Source organism: Cyanistes caeruleus, chromosome 3 (genome assembly GCF_971803275.1).
Source record: "Cyanistes caeruleus chromosome 3, bCyaCae1.hap1.1, whole genome shotgun sequence".
Taxonomy (NCBI): domain Eukaryota; kingdom Metazoa; phylum Chordata; class Aves; order Passeriformes; family Paridae; genus Cyanistes; species Cyanistes caeruleus.
Genome location: NC_141703.1, coordinates 2,862,934 through 2,882,596, shown reverse-complemented (window position 1 = coordinate 2,882,596; position 19,663 = coordinate 2,862,934). Strand labels below are relative to the sequence as shown.

The 19,663-nt window shown below is 43.5% G+C and overlaps 1 protein-coding gene across 2 annotated transcripts in view; it reads right to left on the bottom strand.

The window, feature by feature from the left end:
• DYRK1A (dual specificity tyrosine phosphorylation regulated kinase 1A) overlaps nt 1–19,663 on the bottom strand; it is a 70,714-nt gene that overhangs the window by 40,741 nt on the left and 10,310 nt on the right. For both annotated transcript variants that reach the window (XM_086883956.1, XM_086883957.1), the window contains one exon: nt 5,749–5,827. In XM_086883956.1, the coding sequence (XP_086740082.1) occupies nt 5,749–5,758 (10 nt within the window). In that variant the 5' untranslated portion in view covers nt 5,759–5,827. The remainder of the gene's footprint in view (nt 1–5,748; nt 5,828–19,663) is intronic.

The following is a 19,663-nucleotide window of genomic DNA, read 5'->3' as shown; positions in this document are numbered from 1 at the left end:
GCAAAAGATCCCACACTGGTGCTGCCCATGGGAAGAAATTCCCTGTGGATATGAACCAACAGCCTTTCCCTGGAGCACAGGGCTGAGATTCCCTTCAACACCCCCCTCAATCCAAACCCTCCCAACCCAGGCCAGCAGGGCCAACCCAGGAACATTTGCTGCCAAAAGCAGCAGAAACAGGACACAAAATGGGATGCACAAGACGGGGCCACTGCCAGGAGCCACCTGAGCCCTGGTGACAATCCTGGGACAAGGCACAATTCCGAGACTAAGTGGGCAGCTCCAAACTCAGTCTCACCATCCCATTGCTGCCAAGAGAACCTTTACTTTCTGTTCCCACACTGAACACTGAGGTTTTTAAAGGCTGCAGGAAAGACTCTGCAGTGTTCTGTTCATTACAGACCTCAGGCGTTCTCAGTGAACTGACCAATCATTCAGGAAATGGGAAAAAAAAAATTAATAGTTATTATTGCAATTTTTGATCTGAATTTTAATTTGGTTTTGTTCAAAATCGGTTTTTTCTCTGCTCTTAGAAATCTGCAACACAAATAAACTTCAGCCTTGCAATAAAGAACTCACCTCACAACTTAAAACTTCATTGAAAGTTACCTCAAAAGGTTTTTAAAAGAGGGTCACATGTATTGCGAGGCAAAATGAATAGAAATTACTTTTCCAGAATATTAGAACTACATATAAGAACAGCAGCATGTAAAGATTTTCTGGTTTAGATGCTGTGGTCTGTTCCTGAATAAGGAAAGCAGCATCCTCCACCGGCCTGTAATTCCATGCCAAAATCCTGGAAGAGGATTTTTATTTCCTCTTACATGGGGGCTGAGACTGAAAACTTCAATTTTCAATATCACAGGTACTGAACCATTCTGGAGGAGGGGAAAAAAAAAACCAAAAAAACCCTTTTCTTTTAAATAGGCAACTTCTTTTTAAATATGGATGCAGGAATCTAACTTTAGCTGTCCAGGTTTTCACATTGCTGCTCTCAAATACAGAAAGTAGAGCATTAATTTAGTCTGTTGACTTCAAGGTTATCATTCATTGAGGTCAATGACTCCATCTCTGAAAAGCAGAACTTCCACTTTCAGTCTGAGGAGCGCTCCTTCCCCACTGCTTTCACACAAAAACTCCCCAAACCAGCACCAAGCCCTGCTGCAAAGGGATTTATCCATGGAAAACCAGGAGTTAGCCCTGGGAATATCCAAGCCCTCATGAGCTGCTTCCCAACTTCCCTCTGGATGAGCAGCTTTGTCTCAGACATGATTTTTGTGGTGTCTTCTGGTTATGGCAAACTTGTGCTGATCTGCTCAGCCAGGAGCTGAATATCCACCAAAAACTCCATGGGAGGATCCAGCTGGACAGAATCCAACTGGAACCAGTTCTCGACCAGAAACAAAACCAGTGGGAGCCACACTGTGCCCGAGGGCATCAGCACCTTCTTCTGGAACTTCTCTGCTCTTTCCAAGCCTCCTTTTCTGCCACCAACTTCCACCTCCCAAGGGACCTTCCAGGTGTGCAATGATCTCAGCAGAGCCAGGGCCAGCATCTCCACTGCCACAGGAACATCCAGGGGAGGGAAAACATGCTGCTAGCCCAGGAATTTTCTGGATTTTCCTGCTAAAACTTCCAGTGGCTGTGACTGAAGCAGTTCAGGTAACACAGGTGAGCTCCAAACACAGCACCATGGACACGCTTTGTTCTGGCTGCACAACTGCAGAGGGGTTTTCTGCTTTGCTTTGTGGGTTTTTTACTACTGACATATAAAAACATCTTTAAAATAGCTACAGGCTCAATGAAATCAGCAACTAAAATATGAAATAGGAGATGTGAGAGCCAATTCTCCATTTCCATTGTATTCTTCCATAAAATAAACACCTGGACAATTGCAGGTCCTAAATTCAACCCAATCCAGGAACTTCCCAGAAATCCTTCCTCTGGATTTGTTATATTTTAATAAGGAATACAGCTGGGGGAGGACAGGTATCTGTGTGAGAATGAATTGATTATTTAATTACCCTTGCAGTATCCATATTGGAAAGTATTGGATTGTTTTGGGTTTTTTTTCTTTTCCAAAAATGACCATTTCTTTAAAGTTAAGAGCAATATGAGCACCTCCAATGTCTTATCAAACTTGACTACACCATTATCACATTTCCTTGGTTCTCAACATCTCTGGTGCATCCAAGGTAATTCCACGTTGATGAGAATGATTTGCTGTAACCATTATGTTACTCTGTTTTCTTACAAAGGTTACAAAAAGAAGCTTTGAGCTCTTCAAAAGCTTAAAAATCAGACAACTCAGTATTTTTAGATCCATATTCCTTAGGCTCCAGCATAACTACAAAAGTCAAACCCAGAAAGCTCTTATGAAACCAAATGATTTTTATAAGGAATCTCCATTAAAAAAGAGGAAAGAAAAAAGACCAACCAACCACTGAGTTACACAGGAGCAGAACAAGGTGCAGCAGTAACTCTGGAAACAGCAACTTTTAAACACAAATGAATCCCTGCTTGTAGGAACCCGGCACAATCCCAAATTTGATGCCACCACACCATGCAAAAGTGAATATGGGCAGGAGGATTGACCACCAGCCTAACTACACCCAGAAGTGTTTGGTTCCTTGCTTTCCCAAAAGGTCCTGGAGAGACTTGCAAAGGACAAAGAGGTGAAAAATTCCCATTCTGAAAATACTTTTTAATCACAAATCAAATTCTAAGGTGTTACCTGTGTTAATACAACATGACTAAAATACAAATTTGGCTTTTCGTATAAGGAGCTGAACCCCAGCTTTGCTTATTGCAGTGTTTCAGGGAAAAGCAGAACAGATCTTAAAAAATCCACAAGTAAACACGGAATCAGAGAATCATTAAGGCTGGAAAACACCTCTAAGACCATCAAAGTCCAACCACTACCCCAACTCTGTCCAGTCCATCTCTAGACCATGAACTCAAGTGCCACATCCACAGGTTTCTGAACGTTTCCCAGGATGGTGATTCCAGCACTTCCTTGGGCAGCCCCTGCCAAGGCCTGAGCTCCCTTTCCATGGGCAAATTCCTGCTGCTGCCCACCCTGAGCCTCCCCTAGCCCAGCCTGAGGCCTGAGCTCTCCTCCTGTCCCTGTTCCCTGGCAGCAGAGCCCGACCCCCCCGGCTGTCCCCTCCTGCCAGGGACTTGTGCAGAGCCACAAGGGCCCCCTGAGCCTCCTTTGCTCCAGGCTCAGCCCCTTTCCCAGCTCCCTCAGCCCCTCCTGGGGCTCCAGCCCCTTCCCAGCTCCATTCCCTGCCCTGGACACGCTCCAGCCCCTCCAGGGCTCTCCTGCACCAGCCACAACTGGAGCCAGCCCTCGAGGGGCCTCTCAGAGCCAGCACAGAGGGACAATCCCTGCCCTGCTCCTGCTGGACACACAATTCCTCACCCAGCCCAGGGGCCAGTGGCCTCTTGCCCACCTGGGCACCCCTGGGCTCGTGTCCAGCCCCTGGCACCGGCACCCCCAGGGCTTTTCCAGCTTTTCCAGCCCCTCTGCCCAGCCTGGAGCTCCAGGGGGTTGTTGTGACCCAAGAGCAGAACCAGCCCTTGGCCTCACACCGCTGGCCTCATCCCCTGGATCCAGCCTGTCCTGATCTCTCTTTGGAACCTTCCCACTCTCCAGATCCACACTCCTGCCCAAGCTGGCGTTGCCCACAAATTGACAGAGGCTGCACTTGATCCCCTGCTCCAGATCATTGATAAAATTATTGAACATCTTTCAGTTCTCCAAACTGCACCTTAAAGTGCCCTTTTGCTGGGTGTCCCACATATTATACAGGGCAAAAAGAGAATTTCAGCGTGGTGTAAGATTGTTTTCCTGGTGAGTCAAACTGGAAAACAGCATTTAATATCCCCATTTCTTCAAATTTTCACCTTTTTTTTTTTTTTTTTTTTTAAAGCAGTGGACCTTAATACATTTCTGTGTTTTCAGCTTAAGTGGTGATCTAAAATTAAAGTATTCCATGGTAGAAGTGAAAAAATCTTCTTCAGGGGATTGTTTTCCCAGTTCTGCTGTGGTTAATGGTAGGGCTTTAGAGCAGCTTCCAGGACAATGAAGTGAAGCCCCTTAAAACAAAGATTTGATTGACCCTCAGAAGCTTCCCCCCTTTAACTAAAGGTAGTTTAGACATTACCAGGCACCTCTGATCAATCACCCTCAAGAATCATTCTTGAAAATGCAAGTGAGCCATCCTCAAGAACCACAAAACCTTTCAGTTTTCAGCCTGAGCTTTCCCCAGCTACTTTGAACTTGAGACTGAGTTCAGCAGTCACCAAATGACTCCTCCTGTCACTGCACCACAAAATTATCACAGGGCAGGGTCTCATTTTAAGGCCTGCAAATCTTGTTCATTCTCAGAACCTCAGCACACCAAGCCTGCCTCTCCCAATAAACAGAAAATGCAAATAATTATGACTTTTCTAACTTCCAACACATCAGAGGCATAAAGGTCTTTGTCCTGGTTTTTGAGCTGTAGTTAGCAAGGGACTTGTAAATAAATAATTTGGGCTGCAGGAGACAGAATTACCACTTAAATTTCAAAATCTTGTATCCATTTATATTCTGCAAGCTTATAATTCTACAAGCTCAACACCATCAGAAATCCTGACCAAAACTGAAAGTGCCTTAGTTGGAAGTTTTAAATCAGATTAATGTATTGCAATGTGAAACTGAATTCTTTCAAACACTGTCATACATAAGGTACAATTTCATAACATTATCTCTCCTTTCAGTTGTGGGATGAGTATTTTTAAAGCTTTCAAAACATTTTCTCAATATTTAGGTTCTATTTTAATCTGTCACTGCCTACTAGACAGAGCTCCCCAAATCTGATGGGACATCAGTTTTCTAGAATTTAATGCCACTCCTCTAGATGTAGATGTTTAAAATAAAATCTGAAAATGAAATAACCCTTTGGAGAAGTTTTCCCTTCTCCTCTTCTTTGCCCAACCTAATTTTAGAATTCTTTAGACCTGCTGTGACTTGAGCTTTCAGCACACAACGCACAAACATGGGAGTGGAATGAGCGATGTTTGGTTTTCAGGGAATGAAATCTCCACTTCCAGCATCTTGGTCCTAATCCAAAGGCTCCATGTAAATAGACCCTCCAAAGCTGTTTATGCACCAACAGCTGATGCAACTGAAAACTGTCAATCAGGAGATGAGCTGGATGCACACGGAAATCTGCCCGGCTTTTTTTTTTTCCCCCCAGCCCTAAGGATTCCTGGGGTTTAAAGCTGAACAAGCAAACCAAAGATCTGGTTGAAATAAAGGCATTTGGGTATAAAAAATTAGACCAACCCTCTTGGATAAACTAGATTTTCTTTTATATCTACTCCTTATGATTTTCCGTGTCGAAATATGAACTGTATTTCCAGCAAAACTAAAAATCAGCCATTGAATCTGCAAACACACTTGGCACTTTCAGGATTTTTGATTAGCCAAAAAATGGGAAAACTTCCTAAAATATCAACCAGTCCATTTAATTGGCAACTTCAGCAGCATTCCCTTCTTCTTCCTGGAAGAAGAAGAGTTTTTCAAGCTCCAGAAGAGTTTTGAAACGGCAAAGAAAGATTTCAAAATTCTGCAGGTTCTTAAATATTCTACTAAATTGGAACAACATCATTTGGGGGGACAGAGAATGGACCAGCAACAAAAAACACATCAAGAACATTCATCATTTTTCATTGTAAGAATCCTAAATATCAAATCACCTGTATGCATCGTCTTCTTTCAAGTCTCATATCATCCTGCAGGGTTGTGGGGACGGGGGGAGTCCAGCAGCAAACAACACTGAAAAAGGGAAAAAAAAAGAAGAATAAACTTCTTAAACTGCAGCCACAACTGCTCAGTTCAACCCTGAGCTAAACCAATGAAATCCAAACAGAAAATGAGGTTTTCCAACAGGAAAAGCAGAGACAGGCATGACAAAGACTTGTCTTCCACTGATACCTGGTCTTAGATATTTAAGATATTTAAGATGTTTAAGACATTACTTAATTTTCAACTGGGTATTGAATAAATCTCAAAATTAACATCATACCAAAAAATTGTCATCTTTGTCAAGCCCTTAAATGTGTCAGAGAAATTCAGGACAATATTTCTAAAACACAACTGAACTTGTGGGACTTCCCCAACTCTACAAGCTATAGAACTATAAATGCATATAAATTCCTAAATGTTAAAGTTAATTTCTCCTCATAACCTGATGAAATTAAGTAAGGTTCACCTTGCTGCAAATAATTAAACTATGCTCAGAGAAATAAAATTGTGCTTTCCATAGACAGAGATATAAAAACAGTTTCCAGGAAGAAAACTCCAGCAGAAATTAAGAAGAACAGCAGGATTATGAACAGAAAAAATAAAATTAAAACCAAAAACACAACTAAGACTGGTCAAAGTATTTCTCAAGCATTTGTTTTCCACTTGTTCTCCAACAATCCAATTGCTACTCTACAACCTATGGAAATATCAAACCCACATAGAATTACTGGGAATTTTAGAGAATTCTGCAAATTACTGACCAGCTGGAATTGGAGAGTTATTATTATTTAAACACCTCCTGAAATATGTAACTTCAGGCAAGTGTGAGCAGCCTAAAATGCACTCAGACCCTGCAATTTGAGCAGCAACCGGCGCCGTTCGCTCCATTTCCCCCCAACAATGAGAGTTCAAACCCAGCACAGCCCACCCTGGGCACAGCCTGCCCTCCTGCCACCACTCTGGCCTTGTCCCTGTGCCACTCCAGTGTCACACACCCCAAAGAGAAAGGGGCAGGAGGACAAGGAACTGCTTTTTGGATCCATGTAGGAGCAGGTGTTGCAGTTGTGTTGGTGTTTTAGGAGCAGGTGAATTTTTGCTGTCGTGCACCCCAAAAAAGGGGAAACCTTTAAAGTGGCCATCCCACACCCTGAACCCACAGCCTTTTTATGGCTGCAGTTCCACAGAGCCCTGGGATGGCACTGCCACATCCACAGCTGCCAGGAGCACTGCTGAGGCCACACCAGGTCCTACAAACTGGGCATTCTTGTGCCTAAATCACTTCAGTTTGAGGGAAGGGTTTGGTGCAGGTGCTGAGTGAACACCTCCCACAGGCAGCCCTGGGACCCCACAGGAAAAAAGAAAGGAAGAGCAAATTCTGATGTTAATGAGCTAACAATGGAATTCCAGAGTGGTTTGGGTTGGAAAGGACCTGAAAGGCCATCCAGTGCCACCCCTGCCATGGGACCTCCCACTGCCCCAGGCTGTTTCAAGCCCCAGTGTCCAGCCTGGCCTTGGGCACCTTTGTCAGGGCCTCCCCACCTTGCCGGGGAAGGATTTTTTCCCAACATCCACCTAAAATTGTAATTTTTCAGTTTGAAGCCATTCCCTGGCTCCTGGCCCTGCAGCCCTTGGCAATTGTCTCTCTCCAGCTTTCCTGGGGCTCCTTCAGGCCCTGCAAGGCCACCCTGAGCTCAGCCCAAAGCTTCTCCTGGCCAGGCTGAACAATGGCAGCTGGGCCAGCCTTTGCTGCCAGCAGAGCTGCTCCATCCCTCTGCTCATCCTGGAGCCTCCTCTGGGCTCTCTCCAGCAGCTCCAAGTTCTGGAGCACCAGGTTTTTCCATCCCACACAGGTGCCCAAAGGCTGCAGAGCCTCAGTCCCATCTCTGAAAGCTCTCTCTGGCCAATATCCTTTATTCCCTTTAACTGCAGCACCTCTGGGTTTACACCAGGATTACAGGGAGCCTTTGCCAGCAGCAGCAGCTCCAGGACTGAAGGCATCACTCCCTTGTCTTTACCAGCCTGCAGCTCAAAACACTGCTTGATCCCCTCCCAGTGCCACCAGCTCAAGACCAGTTTCAACCCTAACCCAGCTCAGTTCAAACTATCACCAGAGTTTGAGCGATTTTCAGCCAAAATATCGTGGAGTGTTCAACAATTGTCTCCTGCCCATCCCACAAAGGGAATGCTCAGCTCCCAAAGCAGCTGCAGAGGTAACCACAGAGCCCTGAGTTATTTTAGAATTTAGAAGACACTTTAAGAGCTACCAACACTAGGGAAGAGCTGCTGATGTGAGAAAGTCATTAACAGGTTATTAACAGGAATCAACACATCGGTGCATTTCAGAGCTGACCGGGAACACAGATCCACCACAGCTTCAGTCTCCTTCCACCTCTCCACCAGCCCATCCTGGAGAACCAGAGAACTCCTGTGGAATTCCAGAGTGGAAAAGCAGGTGGAGCCCTGTTTTCCAAGGAAGGGTTTGAAATCTTAGCAGAGCCCAAGGCCAGTGAGTCGCTGTGACAGTAACAGTGGCACAGACACACAACATAAAAGGGTAACGATTTTAGAGGGTTTTTAAATAGATACAACCAAATTGCACCCAGTGCCTTCAGGGGCAGCAGGTAAAAGTCAGACTGTGTTCAGCTGGGTCTGCACTGCCAGGTTCTCAAAGCAAAAGGCCTTTTAGGCAGCCTGCACAAAGGCTTCCTGGTTTAGATAATAAATTGATGATAAGAGGAGGCAAGAGCAAATCCTACTCATCACACAGTCTGTAAGATCATTACTAGAAGAATCCCCTCAGTAATAACATTTACTGGGCTTCAAGAACCCAGTTTGATCTCCTTACAGGTATAGAACAGAAGTGAATTGGAAATAAAGGAGGAGAGGAAGGAACAGATGACAGGAAAGGTGTTAAAAAGCAAATTATTGAAAGTGGTTGAGCAAAGAGAAGAATAAAAGCCAAAGTCTTTTATTTAAACAAAGAGAGCAATTCCTAGAAATCATCTGTGCTAAAACTTTACCTCTTGCTTTTGTTTGCTGTTTTCCTCTTCTCTACCCACCCGAGGCTCCTGTGATCTCCTCAAGCACAGGGAATGGGATCCCCCATCCGGAGCCACTCCCTGCTCATGAGCAATCCCAAGGCTTAGTCACACACACCGAGGATGCTGAGCACGTTCTAGTCCAGGTTATATCCACAATATTATGGAGATGGTGACACTGGATAACAAAAGTTTGTCATGTCTCTGACTTTTCCTCACATCCCAAGCCTGGTTTCTCTGCTGGCCTCTTTGAGAATTAAAGCTTTATTCCCTGTATTCCTTAGGAGCATCCATTCCCTCCTGCAAAACTCAATACCCCAACACACGTCAATAGATTCAGTGCAGATCAAAGTTGGGTTCAGAGCAATCCTATTTCTAAACCCCTAAAAGTTAAAGTGCAAAAACCATTATTAACATGAAAATTTAATTAAAAGAGAAGTCTGCTGGGGAGGGGTTTGCTTTTTTCATTTTACTAATTAAAGGCCATCATAGAGAGACTTCCTTATTCAGGATCACTGTATTATAAGATTCAATATTGAATCTTTTTGCAAAGCCAGGTTCAAGTTTTTCCTCTGTGAAAAGATTATTTTGTAATTTTTAAAGTCATACTTGAGGAATAAAGAGAAACCCCTGCATTTCTCATGACTACACACACTGCTGGCAGAGCTGAACATAATTCAGGTCACTGACCTTCGGTGAACACAGGCAGGCCTGTTGCTAGCAACATAAAATATAAATACTTACTTAGAAACCAATTTTTTTTTAAAATTTATTTACTAGGAAAATTATCCTGAGGTACCCACCATGAAATTTGGGTTATTAACGTACTGGAATATAATGGATTTAGACATCTGAATTATGCAGAGGCAACCAGTGATGAGGTTTGATGTAAGACAAACTGAGCAAAAGATTCCTCAAAGACACAGATTCAGTGTTTTATTTCAAACACTGCACAGTGAAATGTGAAGTACAATCAATCCAATTGGAATTAGATTAATAAATCTGACAGGGTGCTCAGTGACTGACAGCTTCCCAGAGGGACAAAGCTGAGGAATCCCAGAATCATTGTTTTGCCAGCACCCAGCACATGCAGTGTGCTTTGTTACCAGGGAAATCCCATGTGTTTAATGTCCAAATTAACACACATCTGAAAGCTAAACACACCCAAATTCATTGCTGCTTTTGTGGCCAACAGAGGTTATCTATCTAAGGAATAATTCACGAGAATGAAAAGGGATAAAGAATGGCCAAGCTGTACTGAGTTCTGCTTTGTACAACTTGGGTTCACCTGCAAAATCACCTGCAGAAAATTAAAAGAAGATTATGATTCCAGCATAAAAAGCCAATATATCCCTGCCCTTTCTAGGCACCCTGCAGGTTCCTATGTAACCCACAGCAAATATATTGAATACTAAAGCAAAGGTAATTAATTTGTGATCAGCATCACATCTGTCCTGTTCCCAAAGAAGTCACAGATCCCCTTCTCCAGCCTTAAGTTCTATTGGATTCTGGACCACTTATTATCTGAATGTTTTCACTGAAACAGTAACTGCTTTATGACTACAGAATCAGGGAATCATGGAATGGTTTGGGGTGGAAGGAACCTTAAAGATCATCCCTGGGCAGGGACACCTTTCACTGTCCCAGGCTGCTCCAGGCCCCAATGTCCAGCCTGGCCTGGGACACTTCCAAGGAAGGGGCAGCCACAGCTTCTCTGGACAAAGGTTTTAAAACTCACCATCTTTAGATTTTAAAATTCATAATTCAGTATAAATGAAGTACCTCTCTTCATGTGACTCTGTATTCTACAGGACCATGAGCAGAGCCACCTTCTGATGGCAGCTCACCCTCAAGCATGGGGTGCAGGTTTCTCCTCTTAAGCATTGAAAAACAAAGTTAAAAATTTGGAAATTGAGCATTTTCCTACATCACTGGGGAAAAGTCAACAACAAGCAAAGCTGAGTTTGTAGCAGACTTCCCCCAACACACCCCTGATCCTGATCCAATATGCACTGGGAATTTCCAGATCAGGACTTGTGAGATGCTCACAAACCAAGCGCAGCTCAACCAAAACGTGCCCAACCATGATTTTTTTTTTTGTGTGCTGCAAATGATTTTCAGAGTTCCAACAAGCACTGGTTCCTCTGAAAAGAAGATGCTGTGAATGACTGGTTTCACTCTTATGCTAAATTTACACCACGTGATGCAAGAAGCCATCGGTGAGGTGTGAAAGCTTGTGGAAGCAGCTTTGCTGAAATCAGAGTTTCTCACCCAATTTCAGACCTGGCACAGGCAGAACTGCAGTTGCAGCAGAGCAGGAATTTCTTTCCAGCAGCAGCAGAAGTGAAGCAGCCTCTGCCCTTCCCACTGCTGCTGCTGCAATGGGACAGGAGCACTCAGCAAACTGCACTGGGGGGACTGGGGATCACAATTAATTAATCACTAATCACAATTATTAATCCCAGTTCAGTCCTCTAAGCTGGGCCACTGCAGATGTGCAGAGCTGCTCAGGCCAGTGGTGGTGTCAAAACACCCTCAAATCCACCTAAAATACAATTGAGTGTGATATTATCAACCACACACCAGTGGTGTCACACCAGGATTAATTCAGGAAGATTTCAGAGTGCAGTTTGAGTCTCTAAAACACCTGATTTATAACACACCGTTTTTTTATAATACGCTATTTTTTGCAGTCTATTTATTAAATGCAGCACTTCCAAACATGTACTGCTTCCCAGGTGTCTGAAGGAACTGAAATGTTAAATTTATAACTGACCCATCCAGCCAGAGAAGTCAGAATTTGTTTTTTTAAATATTCATTAATTCATGTGAACTCCAGAATAAAGCCTGTGGTTTTAGGAAGAATTAGACTGACACAGGGAGGAGAGGAAGGGAAGAAAAGCCCCACAATAAAGGTTGAAATACTTGAGATTTTTTAGATAATTTGCATCTGATGCTTTACTTACTCACTGACTAAAAATATTAATTTCAGAAGCACAAACTTCAAATATTTTCAGTCCACTGACCTTATAAGGAACCTCCAATTAGAGGGGGGTGTGACTCTTTTTTCCACCCACTTAATAGTGTCAGACAAAAGTCAAACCACTGGATTTGCATTCCCCTCCCTCCACCAAACAAAAGGAAAAGATGGTACAGCTGGAATTGCCCATCCCCTGCAATATCAGGAGCATGGGAATAAAGTCATATTCCAAAGTGGAACATACATGAGGGCTGTAAATTAGTTTATCCAGAGGAATAAAAAATGTTTGACAGAGCTGAGACTTTTCTGCAGGTATTTTTTTCCGACAAATGTCCTCAACAAGGCAAATAATTCCATGTACAAAAACTGTGTCTGTTCCTTGTGGTTGGGAAAAGAACTTGAGCAATGCAAAGCCAAACATGCCCTGCTACAGAATTGCATTCATCACTTCAGAACTTCAGACCCAGAAGTCTCAAGAGAGCACAACCTTCCTACTTCTCCCTGAATTTCTGAGCCATAAAGGAGGAAGAATTACAGGAACACCTAAAGCTGCCTCAAGTTTCCACAGAACGTGGCCAAACCACTCAATTTACAGATTTTTACTACAACTTTGATATTACTACAGCTGATTATTCTTGCAATTTAGTGGTCACTACTACTGCTCTCATTTTTTATTGTATTCTTCATTTATAAACTATTTCTCACAGACCTGGCAAGGGAGGGGACTCAGGTGCAGCCACCTGAACTTTTTCATTCAGGATTAGATCTGGAAAAACCAAAATCAACCTTATTCAGACCACAACAAACAGAAATACTTTATATACTTATGAAGATTCTGTGCAGCTGCTGTCCCATGTTTAAATGAAATAAACTATTTCTCCAGCTCCATTTTGGCAGAAGACAGTTCTGGTGTTGCTCTCCAAGATTTAAAGTTATTTATTTCAAGTACAACAATGTAGATGTTTGTTGCCCTGGTACTTCAGCACCTTTAATCTTGAAAGTTTCCAAAATATTTGAATACATGGAGGTAGGCACAGATTTAGGCTCCCAAATTAAAAAAAAAAAAAATTAAAACAAAATCAAACAAAAACCACAATACAATAACCAAACACACAAAAGCAACCACACCAAGGTGGAACTGCTGGTTGTCTCTGTACAGAAATGGTGCTAATTCATAAGATTTTGGGTTAGTGGCTTTTTTTTTAGCCATGTATAGATTTGGGAGCATTTTTAAGGACTTTTGGACCTTTTCAAACACACCAGGAACTGCTGTTTAAATGCTGCCCCTCTGGCAGCTCCCACTGACAAATGCAATGCCACAACCTTTGCCTTTCATTATTCAGATTTAGACTGGACAGACATAACTGGGTCCTCCTGAACTGCTTTTCCAGCTCCTTTTAACTTGGAGAACACCACACCAGCTCCAGCTTTCTCCAGACACGTCAGGATACAAACACCAGGTTTAAAATCTCTGCTCAATACACTTTCAAACAGCTGCTCCTATGAACTTCATCAGCTTTCAAAACTGACAGTGGTCGGGCTCAGGATCCAAGACAATCAAATGCACTCAACTCCATGGGAATAAACTGAATTCTTTCATTAAAATCATTATTTTTATGCTGAAGTCTCCCAAAAGCCAAAGGCGATGCTGATGTGGCTGCTGTGTTCCCAGAGCCCTCCCTGTGCCACACCTGGCACTGCCCAGCCGTGAGTCACGGCTGCAGCTCAGCAGCACGGAAACCCTCGCTGCTGTTCCACTTTCCTGCTGACTCTGCACAGCTCCACAGCTCAACTGACACTCCTGCAATTCTTGCCTTGGAAAGGACCTGAAAGCTCCTTCAGTGCCACCCCTGCCATGGCAGGGACACCTCCCACTGTCCCAGGAGCTCCCAATGTCCAGCCTGGCCTTGGGCACTGCCAGGGATCCAGGGGCAGCCCCAGCTGCTCTGGCAATTCCATCCCAGCCCCTGCCCACCCTGCCAGGGAACAATTCCTGCCCAACATCCCAAGATCCAGCCCTGCCCTCTGCCCCTGGCAGCCATTCCCTGGCTCCTGGCCCTGCAGCCCTTGTCCTCAGTCCCTCTTCCAGGTCCTTGGAAGGGGCTCTGAGCTCTCCCTGGAGCCTTCTCCAGCCCCAGCTCTCCCAGCTCCCCCAGAGGGCTCAGACCATCTTTATGTCCCTCCTCTGGACTCGCTCCAGCAGCTCCACACGCTGATGCTGGGGTCCCCAGAGCTGAAAGCAGCATTCCAGGTGGGATCTCACGAGAGCAGAGGGGGAGATTCACTCTACATGAAAGACATGAATAAATAAAGCTCCCACATTTTCCTCACATTGTTCACTCCAAGCCCTTCCATTTCTCAGAACGCACATCCTTGTCAGCTCCAAACGTTTTTGACTAAATATGAATGATCCCTAGGATAATATTTGTTAACTTCCCATAATTCAGGATGGGTTTACGTTCCATCTGTAGCGCATTTGCCATGGCCTTATTCCCCGGTTAAGGAACCGCTGACCTAGAAAACTCTCATTGAAGAAGGAGATAAACTAACGAACTTCAGGAAATTTTCATATCATCTGGGGATGGAGTCAAAACACCTTTTTCAGACTCACAATTCCAAGGCCTTGTTGTATTATCTTTTCAGCCTCCATCCATCCCTGCTGTTAAGCATAATATTAAAGCAAATCTTGGTATATCCCAAGGTATACTGAGATACAGGCAGGGGGAGGTAATAAGCTGCAAATTCCTCCGTTTTAAGTGGTATTATAATCCACAAGAATAATTCAGGCATCCTACCCAAGTGATAAAAACATGTGGATGCAAGGGAGAAAAGCCAGTGCAGACAATGGGTGCAGATCAAGCACCAAAAGCTTTACTAGGTATATTTATTATCACAGTGAACAGAGATTTCATCAAACATTCAACCCCAAAAATACAGTTCCTGGTAGCTCACTGGAGACTCCAGAATATTTGTTCTCCTAGATAAAGCCATTGTCTTTAATGTTAAATAAAATAAGCTCAAAATGTATTAACTATAATCTGATATATACCCAAATTCCTTAGAATTTCCTCCAGGAATTCCTCATCAAGCCTTCATCCCTGTATGGATACCTCCAAAAACAACTTGTCATTTATAAAGTCTTCAAAGACCAAAAAGCCATGACACCCTTTCAAGTGAACCAATTGCCAATCACCCCCAAAAGTTTATTATTTCCTGCTTATTAATGTGGAAAACAATGGTTTTCTGAGCTTCAGGAATCCAACAAGAGGATGAAGTGACTCAATCCCAAGTGAACAGGTCCTGGATGTGCAGTTCAAGCTCAGTCTGTAAATTTGGGATAATGTTGGCTTGAATCCCTTTTTGAGTACAGGCTCTATGGAGAAGTATGGAATTCATTTTGGATTATTCCCTGATGGCAGCTGTAAGATAAAAGTCTAAGAGACATCTCTCAGTGAGATAAAAGCCCAGGAAAAGTCTCTCTAATAGAGCCCTCTCACGTTCTCTTGGTCTAACTCGACTTTTTTGAAGAGAAGCAGAAAGAGTTGAACCTTTGGGACAAGTTTATGTGAAATTCACCAATTCCAGCATCCCAATGTGGAGTTGACACTGATCATTTCTTCAAGAAGTAGACACAGCACTAAATCTTTGACAAATTTATCCATTTAAGTATTTAGGTCATGGTAAGACTACACAATTTTTATTAAATAACAGTATCTCTGCCAGCATCAGAAGTTGATAAGGGCCTTACCAGAGAAGTTTGGTTTCCTGTAGCATTTTTTTCCCTGATAAAAATTCCTAAAATGGTTTTAATAAGGCAGGTTGCAGGAAGGAAATGAGGAAAAATTAAAGGAAAAAAAAAAGGCTTTTAAATCCTGACCTTATAACCCCCCAAAGAGCACTCAGGATCTCCATGTTCAAGGTATCCAGGAAATAAAAAAGGCAAGAAAACCTTTAGTGTCCCACTGAGGTTCACACTCCCAAGAATAGCTGGGGATGAATGGAAAGACTCCAAAACAAAGCCACTTTTCCAGCAGATCTTTACTTTTGTACTAATGATACTGAGTTGGTGTATTCATGGAATGATGTGCTGGGCTTTTTAGGAAAGACTGCTGGAAAAAGGGATTTTTGATACATTGCTGCTCCTGTTCACATGTGAAATAGCTCAACAGGGTCCTGAGTGTGTTCTGACACATTCCAGGGGCTGCCCAGGGAGCTCTGCAGTGCCCATCCCTGGAGATGTCCCAGGAAGTCCTGGATGTGGCACTCAGGGCTCTGGGCTGGGGACAAGGTGGGCATCAGGCACAGCTGGGACTCCAGGGGCTGGGAGGGCTTTCCCAACCATTTTCCAAATGATTCTGTGAGTCTCTGATCCAGCAACCAAGGCCTGGAACTTGCCCTTTTTAGCTCAGATCTTTTTGTCTTAAATATTTCATGGACAGTCAACCCAAAGCAACTGAGGGAAAAGAGAAATTTGGCTTCAGGAAAAGTAACATGGAATGCCAAAGAAGGGGATGGAGGGGAGAAGACAAGCACCAAACGCCAGGGCAGCTACAGAATTCTGTGCCTAAGGAACCTCAGCTACTCCTGGAACTGAGCAGTGCCACATTGTTCAGCACAAGACAAATCTTTAGGCATGAACAAAAAAAACCACACAGAAACCAAGCAGGATGGACAGAGTTTGCTAAGAAAATACTCGAAGAGATTAAGAAAATTAAGAAAGAAAATCACCAGACAAGCTACAAGTCACCAGAGATACAGCATTTATGAGTAGTAATTTTATTTACTAACTAGGAGGGAACCACTGAACACCTCTGAAGACAACCATTGTAATTCACACTCTCACCTATTTTTATTATCATGTAAGAATTCCAAAGATGTTGTCCATCCCATTTGGCATGGAGAAAGCAGATCTTGCTGGGTACTTCCTGTGCTCCTGCCCTCAGTCCACCCAAAAACTCAGAGAAGCAAAGGGGATGGGCAGAAGAATTTCACTGCTCTTTTCCTGCTATAAAGAGAAAGCCCAATTTTCCAGCTTTATTTGAAGTTACTTGGGTTTGTTAAAATATGGATGGACACTTAAATGGATGGATTCAGGTATTAAAACATGAGCACTTCTGTCTACTTTCCCAATTAACAGATAAATAATGATCAAGATTTAAATAATTTGGGCTAAAATGTTGTGTATCTGAATACATGGATATGTGAAAATGGTTGCTTATTTAAGAGGACAAGTAAGCATGGAGTTCCCAAAAGAGTTTGGGATGGTTTTTAACATAACTGGTCCAGCTGGTGGAATAGAAACATTTTTTGTATCCTTTGTAGAGCAGCAAGAAGAAAACGAAGCATCTTCACTCCACAATTCAACATCTGGTATCAGCAGGTTCTGCTTACAGTGAAAATACCTTTTCTCAGAAGTTAACTTTGGGAACTTCAATTCACCTTTCAGTTTGTCCAAAAAGGAAAAACACATTTTGTGTCTCTTAAGGCAGCACAGAATTCAATTGAAAATTCAAAAGTGAATGAGACAGAGAAGAAACCTGTATGTTGTACTGGTTTGTGGTAATGTTTTGGGGGGAATGCACAGAAAATTGAAAACTTGGGGTTTATTAAGAGGTTTTAGTGTTTAAAATAGGGATTTTTTCCTATTGGGGAAGAGAAAGGAGAAAGAACAAGCAACTAAGCAAATTACAATAAGGGAGGTGCACAAGCAGAAGTTAGAAAATTGTTAAAAAGAAGAGGAAAAACTCAAGGAGGAGCAGAAAGGAAAAGAGAGCAAGAAGAGAAGCATCAGGAGAGTCAGGGTCAGAAATCATTCCCAAGTTAAGGCTGTGGGAGTGCACACACAGGGCAGCATCCGAGCGGGAATGCTGAGCGGAGAGCTCGGAAGTTTGAGACAGCAAAAAGTCCGAGAGGCAGAGCAAGGAGGGGACAGAGACTGACAAAGGATGATTTACTACAGGAGGGGTGGCAAGAATTGCTGGGAATGGTGTTCTCCATGAAGTGCCAGTGCTATCAGGGGCAGTTAGCCAAGCCCTGCCCCGCTCCTGCCCACCCACACAGCTCATTCCACCACCCCTGTGCCGGCTCCAGACCCGAGCTGCCGCAGCGTAACCCAATTCCCACCCCCATGCTCACCCCAAATATAAAAATACCAAATTATCTATTTCAGCCAACTCACTCTGCAAGCCTGATTCACTGGTGGGGCTGACAAACAGCTGTGCCAGCACAAAGCACCTGGGAGCAGGCAGCCCCAAGGGAGGGAAGGGGAGCTGCCCAAGGGGTCACTGCCCTCTAAGAACTCCTGGTTACACTCTTTGCCTCGGAACAACTCTTCCAACAATTTCCCTCCAAGTTCTTCCATGATCTACACCCAGGGCAGGAACTTCCCATCAGTTTGCCAACACTTGTAACATCATCAGGTTCATGCTGGCCCTCACCCCTCAGAGATGAAATACAAAATCAATTTTGTCTTTTCATCTTTATGCTTCTTTCGTATCAATTATTTCAAATTGGGCATAGGTACAGGTTTGGGGAGAGCAAGGTCATTTTCACCAGCTCCAGAAAAACATGGACTTATCTGGGTGGGTGGAAGGAAGGAAAAAGGGTAAGAAAATCAGTGTTGCTTGTGTTTTTCTCTGAATATCCTGTTCTTGCTGTGCTGCCCTTCAGCATCCTCTCAGCACTGGAATTATGTACCAACCTATGGCCTTATCTCGTTCTAGAGGACTGATCTGGATGAAAAAGAGAGAATGAAGTATTCCTGAATTTCCCCAAATTTAAGAGGGTGTAGCCACAGAAGACCAACAATTCCAATCTTCACAGCTCCAGTTACTCTGCATCTCTCCACTGCCAGCACTACCAGCAGTGTCTCAGGACTCTGTCAAACCAAAGTTTGGTCAAACTCAAAGTTTGGTCAGCTGAAACTAGAACATATTCTTTTTAGAGTTTTATTTAAGACATTTAACCAATTTTCCCACTAAAATCCAAGCAAACTCGAGCACAGAAAAAGGTGGGTCACACACCCAGTGGACACTGGCACAGGTAACTCTGTTCCCCAAACTGGGCACTCCTTAAGGCTCACAGCCCTGCCAGAAAGGTTGGAGTTTCTGGATGGAGCTGTGGATGTCCCAACCCTGCAAGTGTCCAAGGCCAGGTTGGATGGGATGTGGAACAACGTGGGAAGGTGTTCCTGCCTAGGGCAGGGGGTTGGAATGGGACAATCTTTCCAACCCAAACTATTCCATGATTCCAATCACACAAAGCAGACAAATCCCATAAACACCTCCTTCCCCTTCCATATGAAAGAAGTTGTATAAATGTCATATCCATTGCAATTCACCTTTAGTCATTGCACAGATGCTTCTCATGTGCACCAGGAGCAGAGCACACAGAAAACAACCTACCCAGTCAATCCAGATATCCCAAAATGATACCATTTACTGAAATACCCCATCGCTTTTCCCAAAATTGAGGTATGAGGATCAAATGGGAAAAGAGGTTGCAAATTAAAAATCAGCATTTTTTTAAGACAAACTCTGTTTGGGAAAAATGAGTTCAAACCCTAATTCTCCCAAATTTCCAAGCAAATCCTAAATTCCTTGAGCAGACCTCTATGTGGATGTGCTGAGTCACTCTCCAACCTTAAGAAGCTGCTTCTCCAAGTTACAGAGCACTCGGAATACAAACTCCAGGCAAATGAAACTGCAAATGCAAAGAGCATCCTGCTATTAAAGCATCAGACACAGAAACCCTTCAGCTCAGCTCCGCCTGCTGCGTCATCAGGAACTTTGGGCACTCACTGGGTGACCAAGGGGAATTAGGAAAAAGTTTTTTACAGGAAGAGTGATA